This window comes from Pipistrellus hanaki, assembly GCF_964339955.1.
Source record: "Pipistrellus hanaki genome assembly, chromosome: 14".
Lineage (NCBI taxonomy): Eukaryota > Metazoa > Chordata > Mammalia > Chiroptera > Vespertilionidae > Pipistrellus > Pipistrellus hanaki.
In genome coordinates, this window is record NC_140516.1 from 44,431,403 (window position 1) to 44,457,393 (window position 25,991).

General features: G+C 49.8%; 1 protein-coding gene across 5 annotated transcripts in view; it reads left to right on the plus strand.

The window, feature by feature from the left end:
• The window catches only part of RBM20 (RNA binding motif protein 20), a 171,250-nt gene extending 159,366 nt beyond the window's left edge, over positions 1-11,884 (plus strand). For all 5 annotated transcript variants that reach the window (XM_084903376.1, XM_084903378.1, XM_084903379.1 and 2 more), the window contains 2 exons: positions 4,374-4,495; positions 8,820-11,884. In XM_084903376.1, the coding sequence (XP_084759502.1) occupies positions 4,374-4,495; positions 8,820-8,930 (233 nt within the window). In that variant the 3' untranslated portion in view covers positions 8,931-11,884. The remainder of the gene's footprint in view (positions 1-4,373; positions 4,496-8,819) is intronic.
• The last annotated feature ends 14,107 nt before the right edge of the window (positions 11,885-25,991 follow it).

Genomic DNA, 25,991 nt, shown 5'->3' on the forward strand with positions numbered 1-25,991 from the left:
TATCTCTTCCCCCAGCCTCTCCCCAACTCCAGAGGTAGCCATATCCTCAAAAAGTTCTCCTCCCACAAAAACAGGATCACACTATATACATAATGTTCAACAATTTGCTTTTTAAATCTAACAGCGAATCTTAGAGGTCTCTTCTTGTCGGTACATAGAAAACTCCTTCTTTTTAACCGCTGCAAATACTCCATCTTAAAGGTGCACCGTAACTTATTGAACCACTGTACTGGTGAATACTTAGGATGCTTTAAATCTTTCCTCCCATTATTAAAATAACTTAGCTTTTATCATTTGCCATGCAGGCACCATTCCTGGACTGTTGCATATATCATCTCCTTTAGCTCTCTGAAAACTCCTATGAGGTCGGCAATATTTTTATTCCTGTTTCCCAGGTCAGAAATCTGAGATGCAGGGTTACAAAGCTGCAGATTGGCCAGGACTGGGGCCGGGATTTCAATCCTGGTAGTTTCACTCTAGGACCAGGCTGCCTCCGTGCTCTGCTGCCTCCTAGGCGAGCTGTCCCCTTTGTCCGAGTGCCAGCGTTTCTGAGGGCAGCGTCCTGGCCTGGGGGTTGTGTGGTCATATGTATTTGCAATTTAGATGTTCATAATTGCTGCTAAATTGCACTCCAGAAGGATTACACCAATTTTAACTGCTACCTTGAGTGAGAGTTCTCATTCTCCACATCCCAGCCAACATTGGATACTACCAGCTTTTATTTTTTTAAATATATTTTTTTATTGATTTCAGAGAGGAAGGGAGAGGGAGGGAGAGAAACATCAATGATGAGAGAGAATCATTGATCAACTGCTTCCTGCACATTCCCCACTGGGGATCGAGCCTGCAACCTGGGCATATGCCCTTGACTGGAATTGAACCTGGGAGCTTTCAGTTCTCAGGCTGTCGCTCTATCCACTGAACCAAACCAGCTAGGGCTACTATTAACTTTTAATTTCCACCAACCTATTAGGAGGAACATGGTATCTTATTCTGATTTTTGAAGCACCTCTAGTGAGGTGTAATTGATGTATAAGACATACACACATTTAAAGCGTACTGTCTGATCAGTTTTGTCAAATGCATATACCTGTGAGATCATCACCACAATTGGGATAATGAACATATTCATCTCCCCCCGCTCCTCCCCCCCAGTTTCCTGATACTCCTTTGTAACCTTCTCTTTTCATACCTCAAATCCAGATAACCACTGATGCCAGCTTGGTCGCTAACTACTAGTTTGCATTCTAGAATTTTATAGAGAGGGAACATACGGGATGACGATTTTGGCCTGGCTTCTTTCACTCAGTGTCATTGTTTTGAGATTCATCCGTACTGTTGGGGTGTCCCCAGTTGGTTTCTTTTCATTGTGCAGGAGTATTGCACTGTGGACACCATGTTTGGTTTATTCATTCACCTGTGGATGGGCATGTGGGTCGTTTCGGTTTGGTGCTGTTAAAAATAGTAGTTTCGTACTACGATAGATTATCACTTTGAAACCCATGATCTCGTTGATCTCTTGGGTGGGGTGGGGTGTGTGGTACTATTTTCTGCATTTGACAGGCGAGGAAACTGAGGCCCAGAGACTTCCCTACCACCACTGGGTGAGTTCAGGTCAGAACGAAGGATTTCTAACCTGAGACCACGCTGCCCTCCTTGGCGTTGTTCATCTATAAATCAGGCATCAGGCATAGTCACAGAAGCCTGCCATGCCAGGTTATTTTGAGGATTTAAAGGAATGAATACCTGTGAGGTTTTAGTGTCTTCCCTTTGGAGGTCCTTAGGAAGGGTTGCCTGTTGTTATTATTTGTTCCTGAAGGCGTTATGGAGACCTACGTTTCCTCTTACTCCGGCAGCATAACCCTTCACCTCCAGGGTCGGCCACCGTTGCTGAGGGACTTCTAGAAAGGTGGGGAACAGAGAGGCAGAATGAGGAGTGCAAGGTCTGGGCCCACCATGAGGAGGAAAGGGAGGTGAAGGCCCCTTGCTCAGGGATGGGGGTGGGCATGGGGGAGGGGTGGGACGCTCTGGGTGACTCCAGGCAGTGTGAGCCTGCCAAGGCCTGCTCTTAACCAGAACCAAAGAGCATTGCCTGCAAAAAGCAAGCTTCCCCTCCACCCAGCCCAGGCTTCCCTGGGATGACGGAGTTGTAATTACCCGCCAGGAGCTATTATTAGACGGCAAATGCCGCTTTAATTATTGCACTTAACGAGGCTGAAATATGGGAGGACCAAATATGGGAGAACCTGTCCGGGCTGTGGCAGTGCTTCTTGATGCTGCCGCTTCCTTGGCTCTCACATTCCAGAGGCGACCTGAGGCGGCGTGGCCTCCCAGTGCCTGTGGCAGCTCCCAGGTACTTGTGGGAGTTACCAGGTGTCTGGGGATCCTCCCCATCAGACTTCCCAGCACTGTCTCTGCGCTGCCTGGCACTTCTGAGCAGCCGCTGGGCCGGGCAGTGAGGAGAGCGGCTGCCAAACCATGGAGTCCGGCTCCCCGGGCAGCGGCGGTGAAGGATAGAGGGCAGGAAAGCGAACGTGTGGGAGGCTGGCCTTTGTGGAGAAACATGTAACATGTGCAAACAGATTTCCTGAGCCCCAGGAAAAATGAGAGGCGCTTCCCTATAGCACCATTTGTGGTGTGATTAACCCGGTTTCCCAGACGAGGAAATGCATCTCAGGAAGTTGAGTAGCCTGGCTGGTGTGCTCAGTGGTTATAGCGTCAAACTCTGAACCAGGAGGTCGCGGTTCGATTCCCAGTCAGGGCTCATGCACGATCCCCAGGAGGGGGCGTGCAGGAAGCAGGCTGTCAATGGTTCTCATCATTGATGTTTCTCTCTCTCTCTCCCTCTCCCTACCTCTCTGAAATCGATTAAAAAGTATATTAAAAAAAAAAAAAAAAAGAAGAAAGTTGAACAATGTAATGCACCTGAGATCGCTGGGTAAGGAAAAGAGCTAGGTCTGTGTAACTCTAACTTCCATTTTTCTCCCACCACCCTGTAGCACCCCCCCCCCCCCCCCCCCGCGCTGCTCCTCACTCTCCACCCCCTCTCCCTCCTCCCACCATGGCCAGCTCTCTGCTCACCCCCAGGAGGGCAGTGGCTGTGGCTGCAACAAAGCCCAGCTGCAATGTGTCAGCACATGCAAGGAGGGCCCGGGCCTGCGTCCTGCGCTGGGTCCTGCCTCCCAGCCCGCACGCCCTGCTCTCCAGCTGGCGCCCTGCAGTCAGGTGCCTGAGAACCCGGGATGTGGGAGGTGTCAGCTGACTCTCCCAGGCAGGCACACAGGTCCTCAGCGCCCGTCTGTGCCCTCTCAGACCCAGACTCCTTCCATTCTGCTGACAGCGTCCTCGAGAGGGAAACTGCGCCCCTAAAACACCATGGTGGAGGCAGGGGCAGCCACTGTCCCCTCAGAGATGGATTTCCTGGGCCAAGACACTCGCTTCTCTGGCTGTCGGGCCACTGTTTTCTTTCCTTAGAATCCAAAGGCCTCCCAGATTCTAAAATGACACATGAGATGCTATGAATTGATGGTTCAGATGTCAAGACTGGAGAAAGGCGGGGCAATGTTTATGGTACACTAGGTCCGTGGCAAACTGCGGCTCGTGAGCCACATGTGGCTCTTTGGCCCCTTGAGTGTGGCTCTTCCACAAAATACCACGGCCTGGGCGAGCCTATTTTGAAGAAGTGGCATTAAAAGTTTAAATTTTAAAAATTTGGCTCTCAAAAGGAATTTTAATTGTTGTACTGTTGATATTTGGCTCTGTTGACTAATGAGTGTGCCGACCACTACAAAAGGAGGAGACACGTTGCACTTAGGGGGTAATTAAAACTGCTCCTCCCCTCCTGAAGAAGGCTCCCCTTATAGATAGTGTGGAAGAAAATGTTTTGAATGGGAAGACTCTGGGCGAGGTTTCCTCACTTCTGTTTATTTAAAAAGTTTTCTCTGGTGAACATCATTCTAAAACAAACCAGAGAAAACGAGAGCATTCTTCCAGGGTCCTGGCCACAGCCGCTGCAGAGAGGGGCAGATGACAGAGGAACGACGCCCATCAAGTGAAATGAATGAAACCTCCTCCCTCCTCCTTTCCCCAGAAGCGGGCTGGGCCCAGGAGAGCCTGGACCTAGTTCCCAGAGGCCCTTGCAGAGCTGCAGAGCGTATTCTTGCTCAGCATGGCCATGCCTCCTCCTCACAGCCACTGTGAGTGAAGTGGGTGTTACTCTCTTCCTGCCAGATGAGGAGACAGAGGCTTGGAGAAGTTAGGTCACCCGCCAAAGTCAACAGCAAATGAGGGGCGGAGCTCTTTGCCCCTCAGGGACACGGGGGCCTCCCATGCCTTCCTAATGGCCTACCCACGTATCCCCCATCCTTCTGCAGGGGTGGAGTTCGTGGTACCCAGGACCGGGTTTTACTGCAAGCTGTGTGGGCTGTTCTACACCAGTGAGGAGATGGCGAAGATAAGCCACTGCCGCAGTGCTGTCCACTACAGGAACTTACAGGTAACCAGTGGCCATCCTTACCTGACACCGGGGCACTCTCTAGTCTCTGTTTCCGAGTTCCTCTCTCCCTTTGCCACACAGAGACCTGACTCCACCGGGCCGCTGCATGCCGTGGCTGCCTCTCCTGCGCTCTCAGAGCATCAGCCTCCGCGGTGGCACTTGCCACACTCTGCTGGGCCAGGCACTTTGGTACCTGCCTCTCCCTCTGTCCTGAGTAACTTGAGCTCCTGTTCACCTGGCCCATGGTTGGGCCGACCCCTTTCATGAGGCCTGGGTGTGGCTTATGCATAGGTTTCTCCGTGTTTTTGTTCTCCTGTGTGGTGCCCCTCATTGCTGGACTAAAAGCCACTACTGCCCACTATTTTAAATGTTCTGATGTTGCAACTATTTGTCACAGCAACAAAAAACAACAACAGAAGAATGCAGACAGAAACCCTGCCCTCATGGATTTTCCAATCTAGTGTAGGAACTAAGCAATAAGTAAAATAAGTTTTATAGTACATGAACAGGTGATGTATAAAAAAATACTCCATATTTCATCCAATCTAAGGTGACACACTGTTTTTTGATACCAAGAAAAAAATGTTGAAAATTAAACAGGGAGACTCCATCCACTGTAAAATGCCCCTCAGTTTCAGAGATGTTAATGTTGGGGGGGAAAGCATCTTAAAAATCAGTGAAATGTTGTAATATGCTCTGTAATATACACCTAACTAACAGGTAGCATATTAGAAAGTGGTTTTCATAATTAACTTCTGGCATAGGCTGTGCTTAGTAACCTAATTGAAAGCATGGCATATCAGAAAGCATGGGCTGTCTTCTGTTTTCACTACATCCTTTGCTTACAGGAATCAGACTGATTCTTGATATGCAAGGTCTACACTCAGGAAGACCCTCAGGGTGGCAGCGGGCCCTAATTCCAGAGCAGGCGTTGCTGTCTCAGTTAAATTGTTAGAGTGGCCGTGATGGGAACGAATCACCTGGCCTCTATTTCGTCAGTATACACATTAGCTCAGCTATTCCGTGGAATTGGGGTTATACCTGGGAATAGGTAATTTGAGGAAGTTCACCCCTAGTGAAGAACCTCAGAGGTGGGCCAGTTCTCTTGTGTTATATTTGAGGCCCAGAGAAGCTATGGCATGTGTCTGACACCACACAGATGTGTGACATCACCACACAGAGGGTGAGTTACCAGGCCTGGAAACAGATCACCTGATTCTTAATCACTTTCCTCTTTTTACTCTATGGAGCTGGTCCTGCAAACTGAGACCCGTAATGGCCTGGGCCACCATTTGCAAGGGGCTGTCATTGGCTGTGCCCAAACTCGGGTCATTTAAGCCTCCTGATTTCCCTCCAGAGAGCAGCTGTCCTGTGGCCAAGGAAGCCATGGGGTGTGAGGCCCAGGTCCCGGCCCCTCCTGGGGGAGGGCAGTGAGGGCCTGAGTTGGCCAGACTAAGAGCTCACACTGGGTTCACAGTTCACACAGAGTCATGGAGGGCAGCCATCCACCCTGAAGACATCACCATCCCCCACCCCAACAAGATGAAACATGTAGAATGGCATTGCTGGGTGGGGTCTTGGAGATTTTCCCAAACCTGGGTCCTTATACTAGCTGGCATCTTCTATAAATGCAGCTTCCTGTACCCACTGTACACCTGCTTATTCATTCTCTCTAGAGCTGGGCATGAGAATCTGAATTTTAAAAATCTTTCCAGTGGATTCTGATACCTCAATGGAAGAACTTTTGATATTATGAGCTAAACCCTACAGCTCAGGGTCACCCAGGAACTTAGAAAGAGTGTCAGGGTCTCTATTTCTAAATCCCGTGTTTCTCCAGGGTAGTGGACTACACTGCGTTCTGGGCCTTAGGGCCAGACACCCCCTTCCCTCCCACTGCAGGGCAGAGCCATGACTGTGGTCCCTAAGCATGTCCAGCCCAGACAGTGGCTAAGCCCCTCACACCTGCCAACCACAGTTCAGGTTTCCCTGTGCACCTGTCAGGGAGCTGGGAGCCTCCACCACAGGCTTCCCAGATAGGGTTTCTGTCCGTGACCTTGACAGACTGTCTCTGTCCACATAGTCTGCCCACCCCACCCTGCCCCAAGTGATAGGTGTGAAGAACTCAGACCCACGGAGCAAGTGCTGGCTGCCACCCAAGTCAGGCAGCTTGTAAGCTTAGCTCCCCCCACGCCCGCACTTCCTGGAAGCCTTGGTGGGGATCGGGTATTCCTCTTCGAGGCGGGGAGCAGATGGAAGGAGTTCTGTCAGTGCAACCCCTGCCCTGCCTCCCTGCTGGTCCCAGCCCTGAGAGAAGCCCCTCGGGGAGATCCAGAACAACAGGTGGAGGCAGGAGCAGATGGGAAAACGCGATACCTGCTTGGCTCCAGGCCAGCGAGGAGCATGCCCGTACCCCGCACACTCACCCACTTGCCTCTCTGTGCTCCCCTCCCTCTTCCCAGGCTGAGGCAGAGAGCATCCGGCTGCCATCTAAGCCTGGCCTGCAGGGAGGCACGGCCTGCCCCTCTCCCATCTGGCTCACCACCTCGCAAAGCCGCCCATGGAGAGGCCAGGCTGACCCAGGCATCCTGTGCCCGTCACCTCTCTGCCCCTCAGCCACCCTGGGAGGAGGAAGACACGGTTCCCCCCAAGTAACAGATTGGGGTCTGAGGCTGGGCGAAGATGGGCGACTCCCTTGAGCCAGATGATGGTGCCTCTCGTGCTAAAGAGCAGCCTCTCTGAGTGTTTACCCGGTGCCAGCGCGGTGCTAAGTGCTTTATGGTCCCTCTCCTGCACCTCCCAGCAACCTTATGTGGCCATTCCGTTATGACCCACACTTTTTATTTATTTATTATTAGTAGCCATTTATTGATCAACGATTTGATATTGTTATTTCAGATCTTCAGAATTTGCCCAGATGGAATCACAAGCATTACAAATGTTTCCCTTTCCCTTAAAGATAAGGATAGGGGCAGGTGGAAGGAGTTCTGTCAGTGTAACTCACGTCAGTGCAGTTAGTGACATTTGAGAATAAATTAACAACAACAAAAAAATTTAGTCTTATCATTTATTGGGGACAAACACTAAGTTTTACTTACATTTCATGGGGGAAAAAATTCCAGTGTAAACAATAAGTCAAAGCAGTACTTCACTTGCAATTTTAGAGATAAACATAGATAGGTCATGCTCTCCAGCCCTACGTGGCGATGTGGTCTACAGTATAAAGCACTCAGAAAACCGGTCTGCAATTTTATATGTGCTACACGGAGATCATATCCTGTAATGTATGCAGAGAAGGCTGTGTGTCCTCAAGAGCCTTATTATATACATACAATTTTAATAACCTTTAAAACAAAGATCAAAGTTCGTCGAAGTCCTGTTGCATTAAAAGTGAAATAGCAAAGGAGCCAAATGATCGCTTAAAGTTTAAAATCCCACATTGTCCAATTCATACGACCCACCCTTGACAGAGGTCAGAGATGTTGCATGACTGGCCTGCTGAGATGTAGGATCTGACTCAGGTCACCTGACAGCGGAGCCCGCACACTTGACCATGTGCTGGGCCTACCCCTGCCAGCTCCCAATCCAGGGCTATTTGTAGCACTGCTGGCTGCCCTGCCCGCAGAGGGCCCAGCTGGGGCCCCGACGTTTTCTATGCTGTCTCCCTGTGATGGACCCAGAGCCCGGGAGCGGCCCGGCGTGTGGCTGGGGACCAGTCCCAGCAGTGAGAGTCCCGGGTTGTGAGGCAGCCCAACTGCAGGACAGGAGTCCGTGGAAGGACTTCCAGGCCACTCCACCTGCCCGCCTGCCCGGCAGGAAACAGGCTGTTAGGCCTCTCAAATGTCAGACGTTGGTGTTGTCTGTCCTCATTCCTAGGGGACAGTGTTTCTCTCCACGGCCTTTCCAGCTTCCCCCTCCTCCCTCTTCCTCCACACGTGGATGTGCTGCCCGGATGCTGGGCTGCTGGAAAACAGGGAGAGGTGTCCTGAGGATTAACTGAGAATAGATTAGAGAAGCAGTGAGAACAGAGCTTGCGTGGGATAAGGGCTGTGGAAGTGTCTGCTACTGTTAGGAGCTGGCCTTTCTAGGGTTGCTACAGGAGACACACGTCCCTTGTCCCCTGACATAAAGGGGGAGAAAGCAGATGGCTTAGCCTGGGTGCCATGGCCCCAGCAGGATCTGGGGAGGCTGGGGAGGGGTCCCACCCACTAGTTGGGGTAACAGGAGAGGGAGGCCAAGCACACACCATCCACTCCTCTCCTCTCTGTCCTGCTAAGTCACCACTGACCCTCTTCCTTCCTCCTGTGTCCCCCTCTTCCCGCCACAGAAGTACCTGTCCCAGCTGGCCGAGGAGGGCCTGAAGGAGCCGGAGGGGGCCGGCAGCCCGCGGCCCGAGGACAGCGGCATCGTGCCCCAGTTTGAAAAGAAAAAGCTCTGACGCCCTGGGCCTGTTGGAAGTCGGGAGGGAGGGCCCACCCAGGTGGGGCCTTCCTGCCCGCCAGGATGGGGACTCACGCCAGAGAGGAAAGGACAGCAGGCTGGCCATGGGGCCCGGTTCATTCTCAGAGACTCAGGAAAATGCGCTGGAGTGTTTCCCAGAGGCCTCACCCTGTGCGTCCAGGCCCCCCTCCCCCCACCCCCGTACCCCGGGGTCCCCCACTCTCTCCCTGTCACTCTCCCTGCCTTCAGACAGTCTTTTCATTTGCTTCTCTCTCTTCTTTCCTCCCTCTCCCTCCTTCCCTCCTTCCCTCCCTCCCTTCTTCGTGCCAATGGTTGTTTTCTTTTCATAAAAGCCAACTTCTCAGGGATTTTTCACAGTGTTCAACTTCTTGGTGGGCCAGGCCAGGCCAGGCCGAGTCATCCAAGGAAAAGATTTCACGGAAACTCCTGGGTCAAGAACCGCTTCGGTGAACCTGGGCAGTGTCTCTGGCCTGGCACACTGCGCGGGCATCTGGGTGGGTCCCCCGTCCCGAGAGAGGGGCCCCTTCCACAGTCTGTTGGCAGAAGCTGGGAGCTCCTCCAGCTGGACCACCTGTTGGAAAAGGCCCTGGTTTTATGAATAATGCCTTCACCCTCTCAGTTATTCTAGACGTCTGCCAGGCTCATGCCTTAAAGGAAAACGAAGTGAATTTTACAGGGGGAGGAAATGAGCCCTTCGTATGGGGAGCTCCGATCATTTCCCCGAAACAGGGTCCCCTCCACTTGATTTCAGGAGGGGCCAGGGTTCGTTCTGTCCCGGACAGAGAGTTTGGTGTAGATTCACTCCCATTAAAGATGAAAATGGAAGCATTCTCTCCATGCCGCCGAAACAGCAGTTGGTAAAAGCTTAGGCTGGATGCCGGCCTCTCTGCCATGGGTGTCACCAAAACAAGGAAATGGCATCTGTCCTTGGCTCACCCTTGGCGCCTGCACTCTGGGCTTCCCCTGTGGGGTGGTTTTAGATGGTGTCTCAGGGGTACGGGGTGGAGGGCAGAGAAGCGAGGGAAAGGAGGCTGCAGGACTGAAGAGCATTTGAGGGTTGCCGGTGTTTGTAGGTAGGCCCTTTCCGATTTGGCAGAAGGTCAAGGGCCTCTCAGAGTTGACCTCAGGGGCAGACTTTGATGTCAGATGCTGTGAAGAGCAGAGCCCTTGCTCCCAGCAGGTTGTCTGACTCCGGAGGGCAGCGCCTTAGGCCCCAGGTGGACTGCAGGTCTCTAGTGGAAAGTCCCATTGGAAGGCTTTGGGATAACGGCATTGGGGGAAATGAGGCATGGCTACTCCTAGAGAAGCCGGGAGAAGTTCAGAGAGCCTCGTGCTACTCCCACAATGGAGATACTCGCCTGGAGGCGGCCTTCCTGGCTCTGTCCCTGGAGACAGTCCCAGTGGTTTCTGTTCCTGACCGACAAGGAAGAGGTTGATTCTGGGTGGGATTTTTGTTGTTGTTTTTGCATTCTTCTTTTTAAGGTAGATAACACTATACCGCATATTCTGTCCTCCACTAATGGCAGAAGGGTAGAGAGATTGTCTGCGTTCGACCCTGACTTTTTATCAGTAAGGAAACTGAGGCACAGACAGAAAAGAAACGTAGAACACAAATAAAACGATCACGTGTGAACCCTGGGGCCAACAGCCACCGACCGGGAGAGACCTGTGGGGAACCTGCGAGAGAAGAGTCAAGGCACGGGGGAAACAGATGGGCCGGGACAGGTGTGGTGGGAAGAGGCTGCGGGAAGCAGGAAAGCTGATCTTGGCACCTGGCCACTGGGGGCCTCAGAAAGCTCGGGGTTTGGGAGCAGGGTTGGAAGATGATGACTCAGCCCAGAACTGGTCCCCTGGCTGCCTCCACATGCTTTTTTCTCACCTGGCATTCTGGAAGCCAGCCTCCTCCATTTCTCAGAAAACACTGGGCCCAGTGTGTCTGTCTGCCCACTGGAGGGACATCCAGGGCCAGCTCTCCCCCCTCCCGGCCAAACCTTGCTGGGAAAAGCCTCAGCCTCATGAGAGGCTAGGACTGTGCATTTTCAAAGACGCTGGCAGTCTTCTTCCAGCAAAGGGGAAGCTGACCCCACCAGCTCATCCCTCCGCCCTAGCAGTGTTTCCATGGAAACTTGGATGGCTGTTCAAACAGCCTTGTTCCTGAGTAAAGTAATGGCTCCCTTGCTGACAGACTGACCTTCTCCATATGGCAAAGCTGGAGAGAGCCTGTGGGAAGGAGGGAGAAGAGGTGCGCTCTGCACTCAATCAGAACCTTCAGTTACCAAATCATCTAAGAATCTATGTGTGTGTATATGTATAGATATATAGATATATAGATATTTATTTTTATTTAAAAATTTTTATACAATTTCATTGGCATTGTCCTTCACCACTCTCTAATTTTCTCTTTTTATTCCTACGTGTGTCATACACACCACAGTATTAAAAGCAACCAGGAATATATTGATTTATTTTTTAAAGCTTTTAATCAGTGTTTGTCAACCATTTCAAAGATTGTTCAAGAGCAGCTGCTACCTTGAGCAACAATCATCTGTTCCCTGGGTTGACGTCACCAAAGGCCTGGGTAATTTCTTTCATGGTAAACACCTGAGATAAAGTACATCCAGACAGTATTCCCAAAGAATTGGTAAATTGGATGTCGGTGGGAGTGTCAGGGTTTCCCTCCCTTGGGATGTCCGAGGCTGTGTTAGATTCTACTTGAACTGGACCAGCGTTTGTTTTTTGAGCTTACGAGAAAAAGAAGAAACACTAGTCAACTGAAGTTTGAACTTGTAAAGTTTTGGAATTTGTTGAGTGTCCCATAAATTGTCGGCATTTTTCCTGATCTGTATAACTGACCGCAAGTGCTTGTTTTTATGAAAGAAAAGAAAAGAAAAAAAAGAAGAAGATTTTTAATAAAGAGAATTTGAAAGCTTGGGAGTAGCTGTCCGTCATGCAGGGATCCCTTAACCGTTAGCTGGGGAAGCTCGTTGACACAGAGGCCGGGGCCTGGCCCCTCTCTGCTCTGGAATGTTCCTAAAGGCCTGAAAAAGAGGAGACACAAGAGCTTCCACCTGGGACTTTGGGGGGACTCAAAGATTCTCAGGGGAGAACCCCAGAAAGGACTGAGTCTGGGAAAGTGAGAAGCTGGGGTCCCTTTTGGAGGATCAGGTAGAAAAATCTCTTGGCCTCTTATAAACCCCTATCCTGATACCTTCTGCTCCCCAGTCTTCTGGTTGAAGTTGCACTGCACCAGACTCGGGCCATTTCTGGCAATGTCATCCCCTGTGGGGGTGGGGCCTCACCCGGCACTTGTTAGCCTGTGACTTCCTAAGTCCCGCTTTCTTGGCGGGAAGGGATAATGGTAGTAATCCCCTCCTGGTTCCTTCAGGGTTAAGTTAATCACCACTGCTGCACAGCACGAAATCTAGTTTGCTTTTGGAATCTGTGCCCTGAACTACATCTCAATGGTTCTTGAAGTTCTTTCTCCACCCAGTGCTGGTCTCCGGACCTCAGTGGGCCAGCCCTTTGAATAGCCTGAGACCTGCGGGCCCTCCCCTCCTCTTGGCAGTGACCCTGAGTCCCTGGGGAAGGGACTGGGCAGTCTGGCCCCAGAAGACAAAGTGAGCAGGGCCGCTGTAGTTGGTGGGAGCAGACTTAGATCTGAGGAAAGTGCGGGTTCAGCCGGCCCCACCCCTGGCCTAGGTTACCTTCCTTGGGTGGAGCTGGCCTCCAGTTCCCAGCCAGGAGGGTGGAGAAACCTTTCTGCAACTGCCGGCTGCTCCCCAAATGCTGAATGGGTGTCCTACTCCCCTACATTCAGGAGCCAGGATGCCTAGGGGTGCCCCTGGTGCCTCGTCTCAGCATGTCGCTACACATGGCACAGCTCTGGGAGGTACATGCACATGGTATTCTGTAAGATAGCTCCCCCTGGAGCTGTGCAATGGTGATATTCTGCTATAGAGACCGCAAGTTGCACCTTGTCCCATGCCTGGTGTTCCCATTTGCTCACCGAAGTTCCTGGGGCCCTAGAATCTGGTTCTGATCCAGTCATCTGGGCTTGACATTCAGAGCCACTCTCTGTACTCACTTCTCTCACCAGGAATCAGCACCGGACTGCTCCTCCCTGCCTGCCGCGGCCTAGGCACTGGTGTTTGCTCCTTATAGTTTCCCAGGAACCCAGGCCACTTGGATACTGAGCTTGGCCCCTGTCTGGCCTGAGACCTCTGTGCCCCTCTGAGCATCTATTGGCCATCTACCTAGGCAGTGATGGAACATCTGGGCTCTTCCCCCACCCCAGTCTCCTTTCCCATCATGGTGACCCTACAAAGGAGCCTGTCCCAAGTGGATTTCCATGCATGTCAAAGCTGGATGGCCCCAGAGACCCCCAAGTCCTGGCCCTTCCATTTGCAGGTGAGAAGACTGAGGCCCAGAGAGGGAAAGTGACTTGCCCAAAGCAACACAGCTTATTAGTGTAAGATCAAGACTAGAATCCAGAGCTCCTGGGCACTCCTGCTGGAGACATGGGATTTAAGTTCTTTCCCTTGCATTGTTTCATGAGTTTTCCAAGTCTCATCCTCGCTGGACTTTGGCACTCAGCGAGGACTCAAGAGAAAATAGTCTGTTTTTGTGCTTTATGTGAATCAGAATCACCTGGGGAGTTTGTTAGAGAGATTGCTGGAGCCCTCCACAGAGTTTCTGCCCTACCAGGCCCCAGGGAAGGCATTTACATTCTAGGAAACTTCATGCAGGTGGAGTCCGCTGCTCACCCTTTAAAAAAAACCATCCTGGAGGGGCGACTTCCCAACAGCCCCTGGAATATTTGTTTTACCGGAGGAAGGGCAGGAGAGATGTGAATGGAGACCATTCAAGGTAGGAGACACGCCAGCATGGAAAAGTCTAAAGATGGGAGACAGAGAGGAGGCATCTAAGCCCTGCAGATGGAGCTGGTGGGAGCTGATGGTGGTAGGGGGTGGTCATCAGACTGGGTCGGGGCACATGTCAGAATTTTTTAGTTGGCTTCCTACTTACAGTGCTTGGGCAAAGTCAGTTTTCCAATGGTCTCTTTATCCTGGTTCATGGCTGAAAGCACTGTGTTCATTAAGACTCCGTGAGATCTGCTGAGGGCCCTGCCCCTCGGGCAGAGGGCTGGGCACAGTCAGCAGGCCTTTGGGAAGACTGGAGTCCCCAGGAACAGGGGCTTCCCCTAGGGCCATGTCACTGCCAGCAAGAAGCCCTGGAGGTCACACACTTTGTCCCCCGCCCTCCATGAGCCAGCTCTAATGCCAGTATCAGCCCTGCAGACTCCTGAGTGTGGACGCCACACTCGGTGTGTACGCTGTGGGACATTGTCCCTTGGTCTCCACAATGTGACAGATAGGTATTGTTTTTTTTGTTGTTATTGTTGTTTTTGTTTTTTTTAAAAATACATTTTATTGATTTTTACAGAGAGGTAGGGAGAGGGATAGAGAGTTAGAAACATTGATAAGAGAGGAACATTGATCAGCTGCCTCCTGCACACTCCCCACTGGGTATGTGCCCACAACCAAGGTACAATATATGCCCTTGACCGGAATCAAACCCGGGACCTTTCAGTCCGCAGGCCAACGTTCTATCCACTGAGCCAAACCGGTTTCGGCAACAGGTATTGTTATTCTCTCACTTCATAGAGGGTGAAAGGAGGCTCAGAGACCCAGAGTGGCTTGCCCAGGGTCCGACAGCCAGTAAGTGGCAGAGTAAGGATTCAAACCCAGGTTTGCATGACTGCTTTTAACTGCTGTTCTCCACTGCCCGTCTTGTGCCTGCTTCTCCCTGAAGCCTCCCCTCTGTCCCCCAGGAACAGTGGTCTTGGAAGACTCGGGTGCTTGTGAGTGACCTGAATTGTTAAGTTCCTGAAATGGATCTCCTTAACCCCTCCCACCCTCACAAAGTAGTTAAAGAATGTCCCCCACCCAGCACACTGCGAGGAACACAGGCAGGAGGGCCTAAGCACCAGCAAAGCAGTTTGTTCCTCCTCCTCCTCCTCCTCCTCCTCCTCTTCCTCCTCCTCCCTCCTCCTCCTCACGGAAGAGAGTTTCCCCTGGGAACTGAATCTGGGAGATGAGAGAGGGAGGGACTCTGGGGTGGGGGCTCCACCTCCTCCTGCATCAGAGAGGGAAGGAAAGCACGTGTCCTCTGTTCTCGGATAATTCGGGGTATAAGGGTGTGACCAAAAGGGGATTCCCGGGGCCGCAGAATGCGAGCCGGACTTTGCACTTGAGCCGCTTCTTCCTGATGAAATTTCATTGCTTATTTACCTGCCACCACCTCCCAACAAGGAGTTGAGATGATGTACAGTGCAGCCACGTGTGACCAGAGTAAGCCAACTGAAAAACTCTGAGTGAGGACTGAGGAGAGGTTAAGAGTGGCAGGTGTGCGCGCTGGAAGGGCCGGTGGAATCCTGGTGAAGGAGCGTGAGATGTGACTAGGAGCCTCCTGGGAGGCAGAGCAAAACGGGGACACGTGCTCTCTTACTGGGCTCTCCATGGGAGAATAGCACAAGCCTTCCCGTTCGCCTGGGGAAACTGATCTACTGGACTCTGTATTCTAGAAGGATTCTCTGCGGTGTGGGCAGAGGCCCCGGGAGGCTTGGAAAAAATCCTTAGGTATCTGGCAGGCCAACGCTGGAGAAGAGCACAGTGGGCGCCCCTCTGGGGGAGACATGAGGCTGGTTCCTGGTCTGTGCAATGTGGTTCCTAATGTCAGGTGACACCCCGGGTGTCCAATGGCCTGACCTCTGCTTACTCCTGTCCAGCTCACATGAGCCAGTGTGCTGGCTTGAGTGTGTGTGTGTGTGTGTTTGTTTTCTCCTTCAGACTGTTTTCAAATGTCTCCTGTTACTTGGCTGAGCTTCTGAGGGCCAGGCACATAGACAAGGAAGAGGCCATTGCCATCCCGGCCACCTGACTCCCAGCACCTGCGCCCCCTCTCCTACTCCCCCTGCCCCCCGACAGCATGGTGCTCTGGGTGGGTCCCCTCTCTCTCTGGTCCTGGGGAAATTCTCACGGGCATTTACTCTTCGGGGTTCCCCCATGGTCTGACTACAGCCAACAGGAAGGAACCCCACCTGACTGGGAACTACCTCAAACCTGTCTGGTAAGGACTGGCCCTGGGGGTGGGCCAGGACTGGCCCATTTGCCCAGGAGATATCTCACCCTCATTTGTCTGCAAGGCCAGGAGGGAGAGAACTTTCTGGCTTAGAGACGGGTCCCTGTGCTGGGAACCAGGACCCTTGAGTCCCTGTGTCAAATCCACAACAAACTCGCTCAGGCTTGGGCCAGTGTGTGCCTCCTACACGTTTGATGTGTGCCTTGTGTTTGCCTGAGGCTGCAGCAAGGAGGTGGTGGACACTTCTGTCCCTGTACTTTTCACAGCTCCGGGGCTGCCTGCCACAGGCTTGCTGGGAGCCGTGATTCTGTCACCACCCTCCCCGTGCAGTCTCCTGTCTGCAGAGGACAAGTCCCGCTCCTTGGGGCAGGCTTACTCAGGTGCCACCCTGGTCTCTAGCCCTGCTCCTCATATGCCTTCGCTTGGCATCAGCCACACCTGCTTAATGCCTACCTCATCTCCACCCTCCTTCTCACCCCCAGAGCCTCCTTCATGGTTCGGCTGTGCTCAATGCTCATAGGCCAGTAGTCAACAAACTCATTAGTCAACTGAACCAAATATCAACAGGACAAAGATTGAAATTTCTTTTGAGAGTCAAATTTTTTAAACTTAAACTTCTAACGCCACTTCTTCAAAATAGACTCGCCTAGGCCGTGGTATTTTGTGGAAGAGCCACACTCAAGGGCCAAAGAGCCGCATGTGGTTGGCGAGCCGCAGTTTGCCAACCACCGTCATAGGTCCCCAAACAGGCTCCTCAGCTCCTTGGTTTTGCACGTGGTCTTCCCACTGCCTGGAATGCCCTTCCCTTTCCTCTCTATGTGGAAACTAGGACTTTCTTTCAGATTCTACTGAGTGTTACCTTCTTTATGAAGCTTTCCTTGACCCTCTTTGACCTCCTGCAGGTGTTACTGCTCCATCACTGTGTCCCAAGGCACAGTCCCCACCTGTACACATACACAGAAGTCACCTTATTGCTATCAGGCTGCCTTGTGATCTGTTTGTGGGGTTGTTTCTGCATTAGTCGCTGAGTCTGCTCCCCTGTGCCTGCCACAGAGCAGCTATCAATGATGGTTAGTGCATCTGCCCGACCCTGGACTGGCTGGAGCAACAGAGGCCTGAGCCTTGGATCTCTGCCCAGCCACCAGCTGGCTGGAGAAGCAGGGTGTGTCCATGGAACAGTGCCAGGGAGCACGTGCCCTCCACCCCCCAGCCTTGACCCTGTTTATTCCTCCTCAACTCCCCCTCCTCCCACCCAGGTTCTCATCCACCCAGCACTGGGAGGTGGCTTTGATAGCTGATGACACAAACCCTGCTTGTGTTGCCCGGAGCTCGGCCTCTTAACAGTCAGATTCACGTACAGCCGCAGAATGAGGCCTCCTATGCCAGCCTCACCTCTGTGTGTCTAAACCTATCTGTCCTCACTCACTCTGCATCCCCACCTAGCCAGGCCCACCCAGTTCTCAGGGACCGTTCCAGGCGGATCTGGGAACAAGGCACAGTTTATGACAGTTGTGTAAACACAGGGTGGATGGCCTTGGCTCACCTTGGCCACCACCCCTGCCTGGTGCCCACACCTAGTCAATGCCTCCCAAAGCCCCAGGGGCTGCAGGGAGGCTTCTCTCTCTCCTGTTTCCAGAAAACACTGGGGCTCGGTCGGGGAGCGAGATTTCACTGCCTGGAAGAGAGACCTTGGTCTAGATTGATTAGGCTGGCCAGGTGATTAATAGTTAACCTGACTGTTCCCACTTATACACACATACCCTGCAGCCAGGCCTCACCAGAGAGCAGTTCTGCTTGGGCCCCGTGCCCAAAGCCCTCTGGGAAATCGCCTCTTAGGAGTCTCAGGGCTCCTATCCACCTACATAGGTCCTTCTTGTCCACCTAAAATCAAGCTTTCCTGACTTCCCACAGGCTCTGTGATCTGAGCAGGCTTGGCCGATTTCTAGGGTGCAGCCAGCCTTGGGGGCTCTGTCCTGGGGTGGGGTTTGCAGATGAGATTGAACTTTGGCTCCACCTGTGTTGACACTGATTTCCTCCACTCCATGGTGAGTTCCTTGTGAGCACAGCCTCCGCGCTTTCTTTCTTAGACTCCCACCGCCCTGCGCTCTGTGAAGTGCAGGGCACGCTCAGCGGGCTTGGCTGCTTGTCTGATCCTGGCCCAGGAGCAGCATCCAGATCAATTAGGTGGGCGTTGGTTAGCCAGGTTGCATTCCACCCTTATCACCAGCGGCCTCCTAAATTCTCCAACTGGTCCTTCTCCAGACATAAGGACCCTGAGATTCCAGGTGGTTGCTGAGCAACTTGAAAGCTATAGATCCAAACACCAGGGCTCAGCCAGGCGGCTAAAGTGGGGCTCCCTCATTCCCTCTGTCTCCCCTTCCCTGGGCCCCTGCAGACTTCTCCTTCTAGCTCTTCCTTTATTTTTTCCAAGGTCCCAGTTCTTCTCCCCAGAGGCCACCTTCCTGCCTCCCCTCCTTCTCCACATCTCCCCAGAGCTGAGTCCTTCCTTCCCAGGGGAGGCCACTCTTTTAGCGGGTTGTCCATCCTTGGGTGGTTAGTTTGGGGCAGGTGGGAGGGGTGGGGTCTCCAGCTCCTGTGGTGCCCTGACCTCAAGCCAGCCAGCCCAACCTCTCTCCCTGGGCGTCATGCTTCCCAGGAAAACAGGCCATGGTCAGGCCCGCCTGCCTGCCTCCCTCCTGGTGCTATGTGTTTGTGCCTATGTGTACGTGTGTGTGTGAGTGTGTGTGTGTATGTGTGTGTGTGTGTGAGTGTGTGTGTGTATGTGTGTGTATGCGTACATGCATATGAAGCTTCTGAAGACCTGTGGTCACAGTTGATGGTTTTAAAATCTGAGCCTTCAGCCCTACCTGGTTTGGCTCAGTGGCTAGAGCCTTGGCTTGCAGACCAAAGGGTCCTGGGTTTGATTCTAGTCAAGGGCATGTACCTTGGTTGCAGGCTCCTCCCTGGCCCAGGTTCTGGTCAGGGCTCATGTAGGAGGCAACCAATTAATGTTACTCTGACATTGATGTTTCTCTCTGTCTTTCCTTCTCTCTTCCATCTCCTTAAAAATCAATGGGAAAATATCCTTGGGTGAGGATTAACATAAATAAATAAATAAATAAATAAATAAATAAATAAATAAATAAATAAAATCTGAGCCTTCCCAAGATGGCCACTACGGGTTACACCCCAATCCTGCCCCTTGCTGTAGCACAGTGCACCTCATCTCTTTTAACCCACACTGTGATCTGCCTATTCTCTCGATCCAGGCCCAAGAATTATTCTTGTAGGACTATTCAGAGTCTCTTTCCCTTTCTCCTTCCTTGCTAAATAAAATCCTACTGCCAGGCCTTTGCCTCTCCCTCTCTTTGTTATTGAGCAAAACTGGTCAATCTGCAGGGATGGGAGGAACCAGACGAGTGTGGTTGTGGAGATGTCCTTTGACGATTGACTCCCAGAGAGAAGAGAGAGAGAGGGAGAGTGAGCAGGAGGGAGAGGAAGAGAGAGAATGCATTCACTTTGGGGAAGATGCCAGGGAGCTTTTGTTGTGTTTTGGTGGAGAGTAGAAAGTTCCAGATGGAGAGAAGGGTTCTGGGCCGCTATGGGTATTAGAGAGTTGGAAACCCAAAGAAATTGAAGCAGGGATGGAAGGTTACAGTCTATGGATTACAAACTTGCTTTCAGTATTCTTGGAGAAACACAGACAATAGTTTTCATCAACTCTATGACAGTATTGGTTGTAAGTTTCTTTTTTATTTCTTGTACAAGGAAAGAAAAAACACGGCCAATCAAATCCTAACACACTGTATTCTTATCAAATCATTAGTTAGCTGCAGCGTGACTTCAGGGCCTGCAGCCAGATCCTATACAAATGTCTTCATAATTTCCCCCCCACTTAAATGAATATCTGAAAGACGGGTAGTCAGGCACGTGCTGACTCTCCTACACACACACCCCACAGTCTGGACATCTGGGTGACCAGGTGACCTGATTTCAATCCTCCTGTGTATGTGTGGGTGCTTGGTGGCCTTGGTGCCGGCAGCTTACCAATTGCTCTGACTATGCCAGGCTCTTGAGGAAAGTATAGCCGGGGATCTCACACACAAAGACCGTGTTTGTGCAGGCTGAGGCTGGGAGAGGGAAGTTTTACAGCGGTTTTTAGAAAGAAACATGGTAGTAATTAAGAGCACTGGGACAGAGAAGAAAGGAGGTTTTATGGCAGAGCCCCCGAAGACTGCCTTCGTTTATGGGATGTACAAAGGAATCTGAGCAAAGCAGCTGGAGAGGGGAGGAGAAAATCTGAGAGACACCAAGAAAGGGGGTTGGTCACCAGAACTGAAAAGTTGAATTGATCATCTGTAACCCTGATACATTTCACTGGGTAAGTGCTCAATAATTCTGAGGATCAACAAGTAGAAGGTGCAGAGTGTTAAACAGTAAATGTGAAAAGGTCTAGACAGGTGGAATAGCACCTGAGCGAGTGCCATTTTAACACTGCAGTGCCTGCTGGTCATCCTTTCCATTGGCTTGTAGATAGTCGACCCAGTCATTCTCCATCGCCAGCTTCTAACATCTGCATCCCCTCAGCCTTGCCCCACGCCTCACCCCCGAGGGCCCTCTAGGTTCTGATTCCTAGGTCAGGTTTGACTGAGAGGAAACATGCACAGTCACATCCCCTCCATTGTGACAGGAGCCACGGAATGAAGCACTCGCCCTTGGAAACACACACATAATTTGACCAAACCTGGGCCTGGCTGCTGGGCCCTTTCTGCTGGGCTGCATTAATGTGCTGCCAAACTGGCTTCTGCCCGGGAACCTTCTCCTCCTCCACTTTGATCCACTTCCCTGCCTGACGCCAGCCTCAGCCTCCAGCAGGAGCAAGCCTGGCCCTGTAGCCTGGATATTATTGCCAACCTCTCTTACTCTCCTGAACTGTACAATGGGTTGTTTTGGCCTGTGCAGTGAGTGTCGCTTTGCTCATCTTCCTTGGAGAGAATGGCTCCTTACAGAAGCCCATTCTCCTTGATTTGACTGATCTCTCCCATCCTTTCAGACAGGTGCTCACGGGATTCAAGCCTGACCGATCAGAGCACCTCATCCAACACTTCACAGGGATTTATTCAGGGAGGGGAATATGACCCAAATAGGACCATGAAAATCTTCCCTGGATTTTTGGCAGAACTATCCCAAAACAAATAAACAAACACCATGCACTCTAACTCTGGAGTTGCTAGCTATAAGTCAGGGTTTCTCCACGTGTGGTCTGTAGGTTCCTGAGAGTCCCCAACAACTTTTCAGGGGATCCCTGTGGTCAACACTATTTTTATAATAATATTGAGATTTCACGTGCCTTTTTCACTGTGTTGACATTTGCACTGATAAGGCAAAAGCAATGGTGGGTAAAAATATTGGCACCTTGACGTGAATCAAGGCAGTGGCACCAAATTAAATTTGCAGTCCTTGTTTTCCTCATTTCCATATACTCAAAGGGGGAAAAACTAGTTTTACTTAAAAAATGTCTGGATGAAGCAGTAGAAATTATTATTAAACCTCAACCTTTGTTTCCATGTCTTTATAATATTGTGATGTGATGAAATGGAAAGTACCCATAAAGCCTGTGGTGGCCATGAAAATGTGCTACTCAGATCTCCCGCTGGACATCTGCTGTCTTCTGGATCAGACATTTGTGCCCAGGCCATGCTTTCTGGATCTACTCCCAGCCAATGACTGAGCACAGTGGGTGCATTGCTGCAGGTTCATTCTTGGGAGACCGAGACTGCTACACTGGTTGACTTTGGGTTGAGGATTGCTCATTGATCTGGCTGAAGTTTTATTGAACTACTAGAGTCCCCGTGCATGGGATTCTTGCACTGGTTGGGGGCATGGCCTGCAGGGATTGGCCCACTGTGAAAACCCACTGACCACCAGGGGTAAGCTCCTGTGTTGAGTTGTCTGGCCCCTAGTGGTCAATGCATGTCATAATGACTGGTTGACTGGTCATTCTGGTCATTCTGCCGTTTGGTCGCTGGGCTTTTATTATTATTATATAGGATACTACAGTCCAAGACATTTTCTACCTGATTCTCTTCCTTTCCTCTTCCTCATTTGGTAGGCTAGCATTCTAGTCTAAGGAACCTCTTACTTTCCCTAGCTCCCACCCCTTTATCCTTCATGGTGCTAGTCTAGCATTCACATCTAATCTCTTCCCGGTGTCTATTTCTGGGAGGTTCTATATGTAATTTTGCATCACAAAATATCAGAATTATCTCAAGAAAAACACTCCATGTGATTGTTTGAGCCATGATCTAAGCTAGCCATATTTTTTCATGGAATATCATTTTGGCTGAAAAGAATGACTGACTGGCAAATTGGTTATTCAAACTTGATGTTCACCAGAAGTTTTCTCAAAAATGAATGAAGGACTCTGGTCAAGTAGCTCAGTTTGTTAGAGCATCTTCCTGAAAAGACAAGGTTATGGGTTCGATCTCCAGTCAGGACACATATAAGAAGAAACCAATGAGTGCATAAGTAAATGAAACAACAAATCAACGTATTTCTCTTTCTCTCTCTCATTCTCTCTCCCTTCCTCCTTCCTCTCTCTCTCTCTAAAATAAATACAAATGAAAATTAAAAATAAATTTTTAAAATGAATGACATGAGCTTATAATTTTAAGGAAGACAAATGATGGTTTTGTTATCAATGATAAAATTTGAGCTTTGAAGTACAAATTGGAATCTTGAAATGTCATATTCTCTACCATGAGCTTAATAGCTTCCCAATGCTTACACATTTTTCTGATGAGGTTAAGTGATATTAAAGAATGTGATTTTGGGATATTGTATAATGAAATGCATCAACATTAAGAGATTAGCAAAACCCAGTGAACTAATCTTTTTCAAATAATCAATCCATGATGTTTTAAAATCATGCACTGGTAAAAATCTGTTCAAAGTGTAGGACAGATTAATGAATTTTAATGTACCAGAGTATGAAAATGTTATTTATATGTTTCTAGATTCCGCATTGTAACTGCCTTTAAGAAACTACCATTTTTGACCCGGCCAGCATGGCTTAGTGGTTGAGAGTCAACCTATGAACCAGGAGGTCATGGTTCAATTCCCAATCAGAGAACATGCCCAGGTTGGGGGCTCAATCCCCAGTGAGGGGCGTGCAAGAGGTAGCTGATCAATGATTTTTCTCTCATCATTGATATTTCTCTCTCTCTCCCTCTCCCTTCCTCTCTGAAATCAATAAAAATTAAAATAAAAAAAACTACCATTTTGAATTTGGGTGTAGTAGCAAAGAAGCATGGCCACGATTATCTGAAAAAGTTATTAAAATTCTCCCTTTTCTACATACATATCTTTGTGAAGCTAGCTTTTCCTCATATACTTCAACCCAAATAACATACTACAACAAATTGAATTCAGAAGTGGATAAGTAAATGGAGCTATCTTCCTTTAAACCTAAGATTAAAGAGCTTTATTTTTAAAAATGTAAAAAAAATGGTGACACTCTTCTTAGTAAATACTCTTTTTTGGAAAACAGAATTTTCTCATAGAAGCATGTTATGTATGTTAACATGTAATAGATTTATTATTGCTATTCTAAACGAACTAAGTATTGTATATACGTTTAAAAATATTCTCAGTTTTGTTTTCTACTGGAGTTAAACATTGATAGCTGTGATGCACACAAACAAAAGTTCTTTGAGGTCCCCAATTCTAGGAACTGTTGGAGAACTATAGGCTCAGCCAGCCAGCTGCCCTTTTGTCATTATGTGGTAAGAACCTGTTTGAAAAGGCCAAGCGGAACTGCAAAACAAGAGAGCCACAGTTCAGATATATACAAATATTTGGGGAAAATTCCTAGATGCGCACGCTGGCAACCCTGAAGAAGGTTTTCTGGTTATTTTCTTTGCTTCAGCCAGACTGAGTTGGGCTCTCGTTTGCAACCAAGGGTACTGACCAATAGCCTCATCGGTCTAATGCAGGGGTCTTCAAACTACGGCCCGCGGGCCACATGCAGCCTGCAGAGGAGTCTGATCCTGCCCGCCAGGTTTTTTGGGCAGTGAGCGCAGCCGAGGTGTTACAGTAGGGATTAGTAGTTCATATAGTCCGGCCCTCCAGCTCTCTGAGGGACCGTGATCTGGCCCCCACTTAAAAAAGTTTGAGGACCCCTGGATGGATTGGCCCAGACTCTCTGTCCATGGCTCATGCCTAGACTGAACACTCTCTGGATGACATTGTACTTTTTGTTGATTTTAATTGATAAGTGCTTAATTTTCACATACCTTCAACATGTGACACGTCAACGAGTTTCCTATAATTCAACTCACCTTGTATGTAGATATATACATTTTATTTCAATGTGGGATTATTAGAATGTGCATTAGGACCTCTAAACTCTGGAGATCCTTAAAACATTCCCCCAACTATCCTCTTGAATCATTACAATTGACAGTATCAGGGGCCTGTATACCATATCATCCGTAACAGAACCCCAACCCCACCCTGTTTACTCTGCTACCTTTCACCACCCCAGTGCAAACTCAGGTCTCGTACCTGAGATGGTTCATTTATAACAAGTTCCCCAGGTGATGTCTATGCTTCTGGTCCATTCATAGCATCCTGAGTAATGAGGTGCTAAGTCCTTATTGTTCTCAGGTTTGACATTCCCAGTTTGTACTCTTTCTTAGGAGTCGCCAAAGTCTAGAACATGCAACCTTCCCAACCTCCCTTCCTCTTATTCTAAATCAATATTTGTGTATTTGTGATTATAGCTAAATAGATATAAATCACTCCCAAACAAAGTAGAAAACTCTGATCCCATTGCCTTTCTTATACTTTTTTCCCGTTAATAATTACCTCTTTTTTGTTGTTGTTGTTCGTTTCTGTTGACCCCAATGGAAAGGTCTTCCCAGTTCTGTAAATAGAATTTTCCACAGTCAAATATATCTCTGTTTTCTTTTGTTTTTGTTTTTGCCTGGAGCTTTCCTCTAGGACTCTTTCTCCTCTTGAGCACTTCATCCAGTTCCAGTTGGAATCCGTTGCTCTGTGGACTTGCCACACAGCTGTTGCCCTGGACTGTCACTGCCATCATCCCAGATGCCCTTTGAATCCCTCTTGGGTTGCATGTCCTATTTCCTGGAACCATATCTTTGGGTCTCTTTGTTTATTTACTTTTGTTTTCAGTAGAGCATGCATTCAAATAACTCCTGAGTAGCATGGGAGGTAATATTTTTGAGGCTTTGCAACTCTTGAAGCACCTTTATTCTACTCTCAGAATTGAGCGGGACTCTGGCCAGGTAGAGATTTCTGGGTTGAAAATCATTTTCATTTGGAACATTGAAAGCATTGCTGCATTGTCTTCTAGTTTCCAGTCTTGCTTTTGAGAACTCCCATGCAATTCTTATAACTGCTCCTTTGGTTGTGATCTGATTCTCCTCTCCCTCCTTTCTGCTTTTCAGGAAGCTTTTAGGGTCTTCTTTATATCCTGAGAGTTTTACATGTCACTGTACTGTACCTTGGGGTGTGTTTGTGTGTGTGTGTGTGTGTGTGTGTGTGTGTGTGTGTGCAGAAGTTAAATTCATTCTCCTGGTTTCTTTGTGCCTGGAGACTCACATGAATGTTGTGCTTTGACCTCCTGGAGACCTTCCTGAAGGCTACCTCCGCAGCTAGGTCAGTTTTCCTAGCTGCTGAGTGTTGTGTTTGGCCTGTTCTATGAGGAGCCAAGTGGCAAGTTACGTGATAGCCATGAGCCCTGTGCTGCCCATGCTTTGCCCTACAGTTAGCAGAGATTAGGTCTGCCAGTCATAAAACTCCAGGGTACCACGGATATGCTGGCCTCGGTGAGTGGTCTCACTGAAGCAGTGTACAAACTCCAAACCTGTACCCA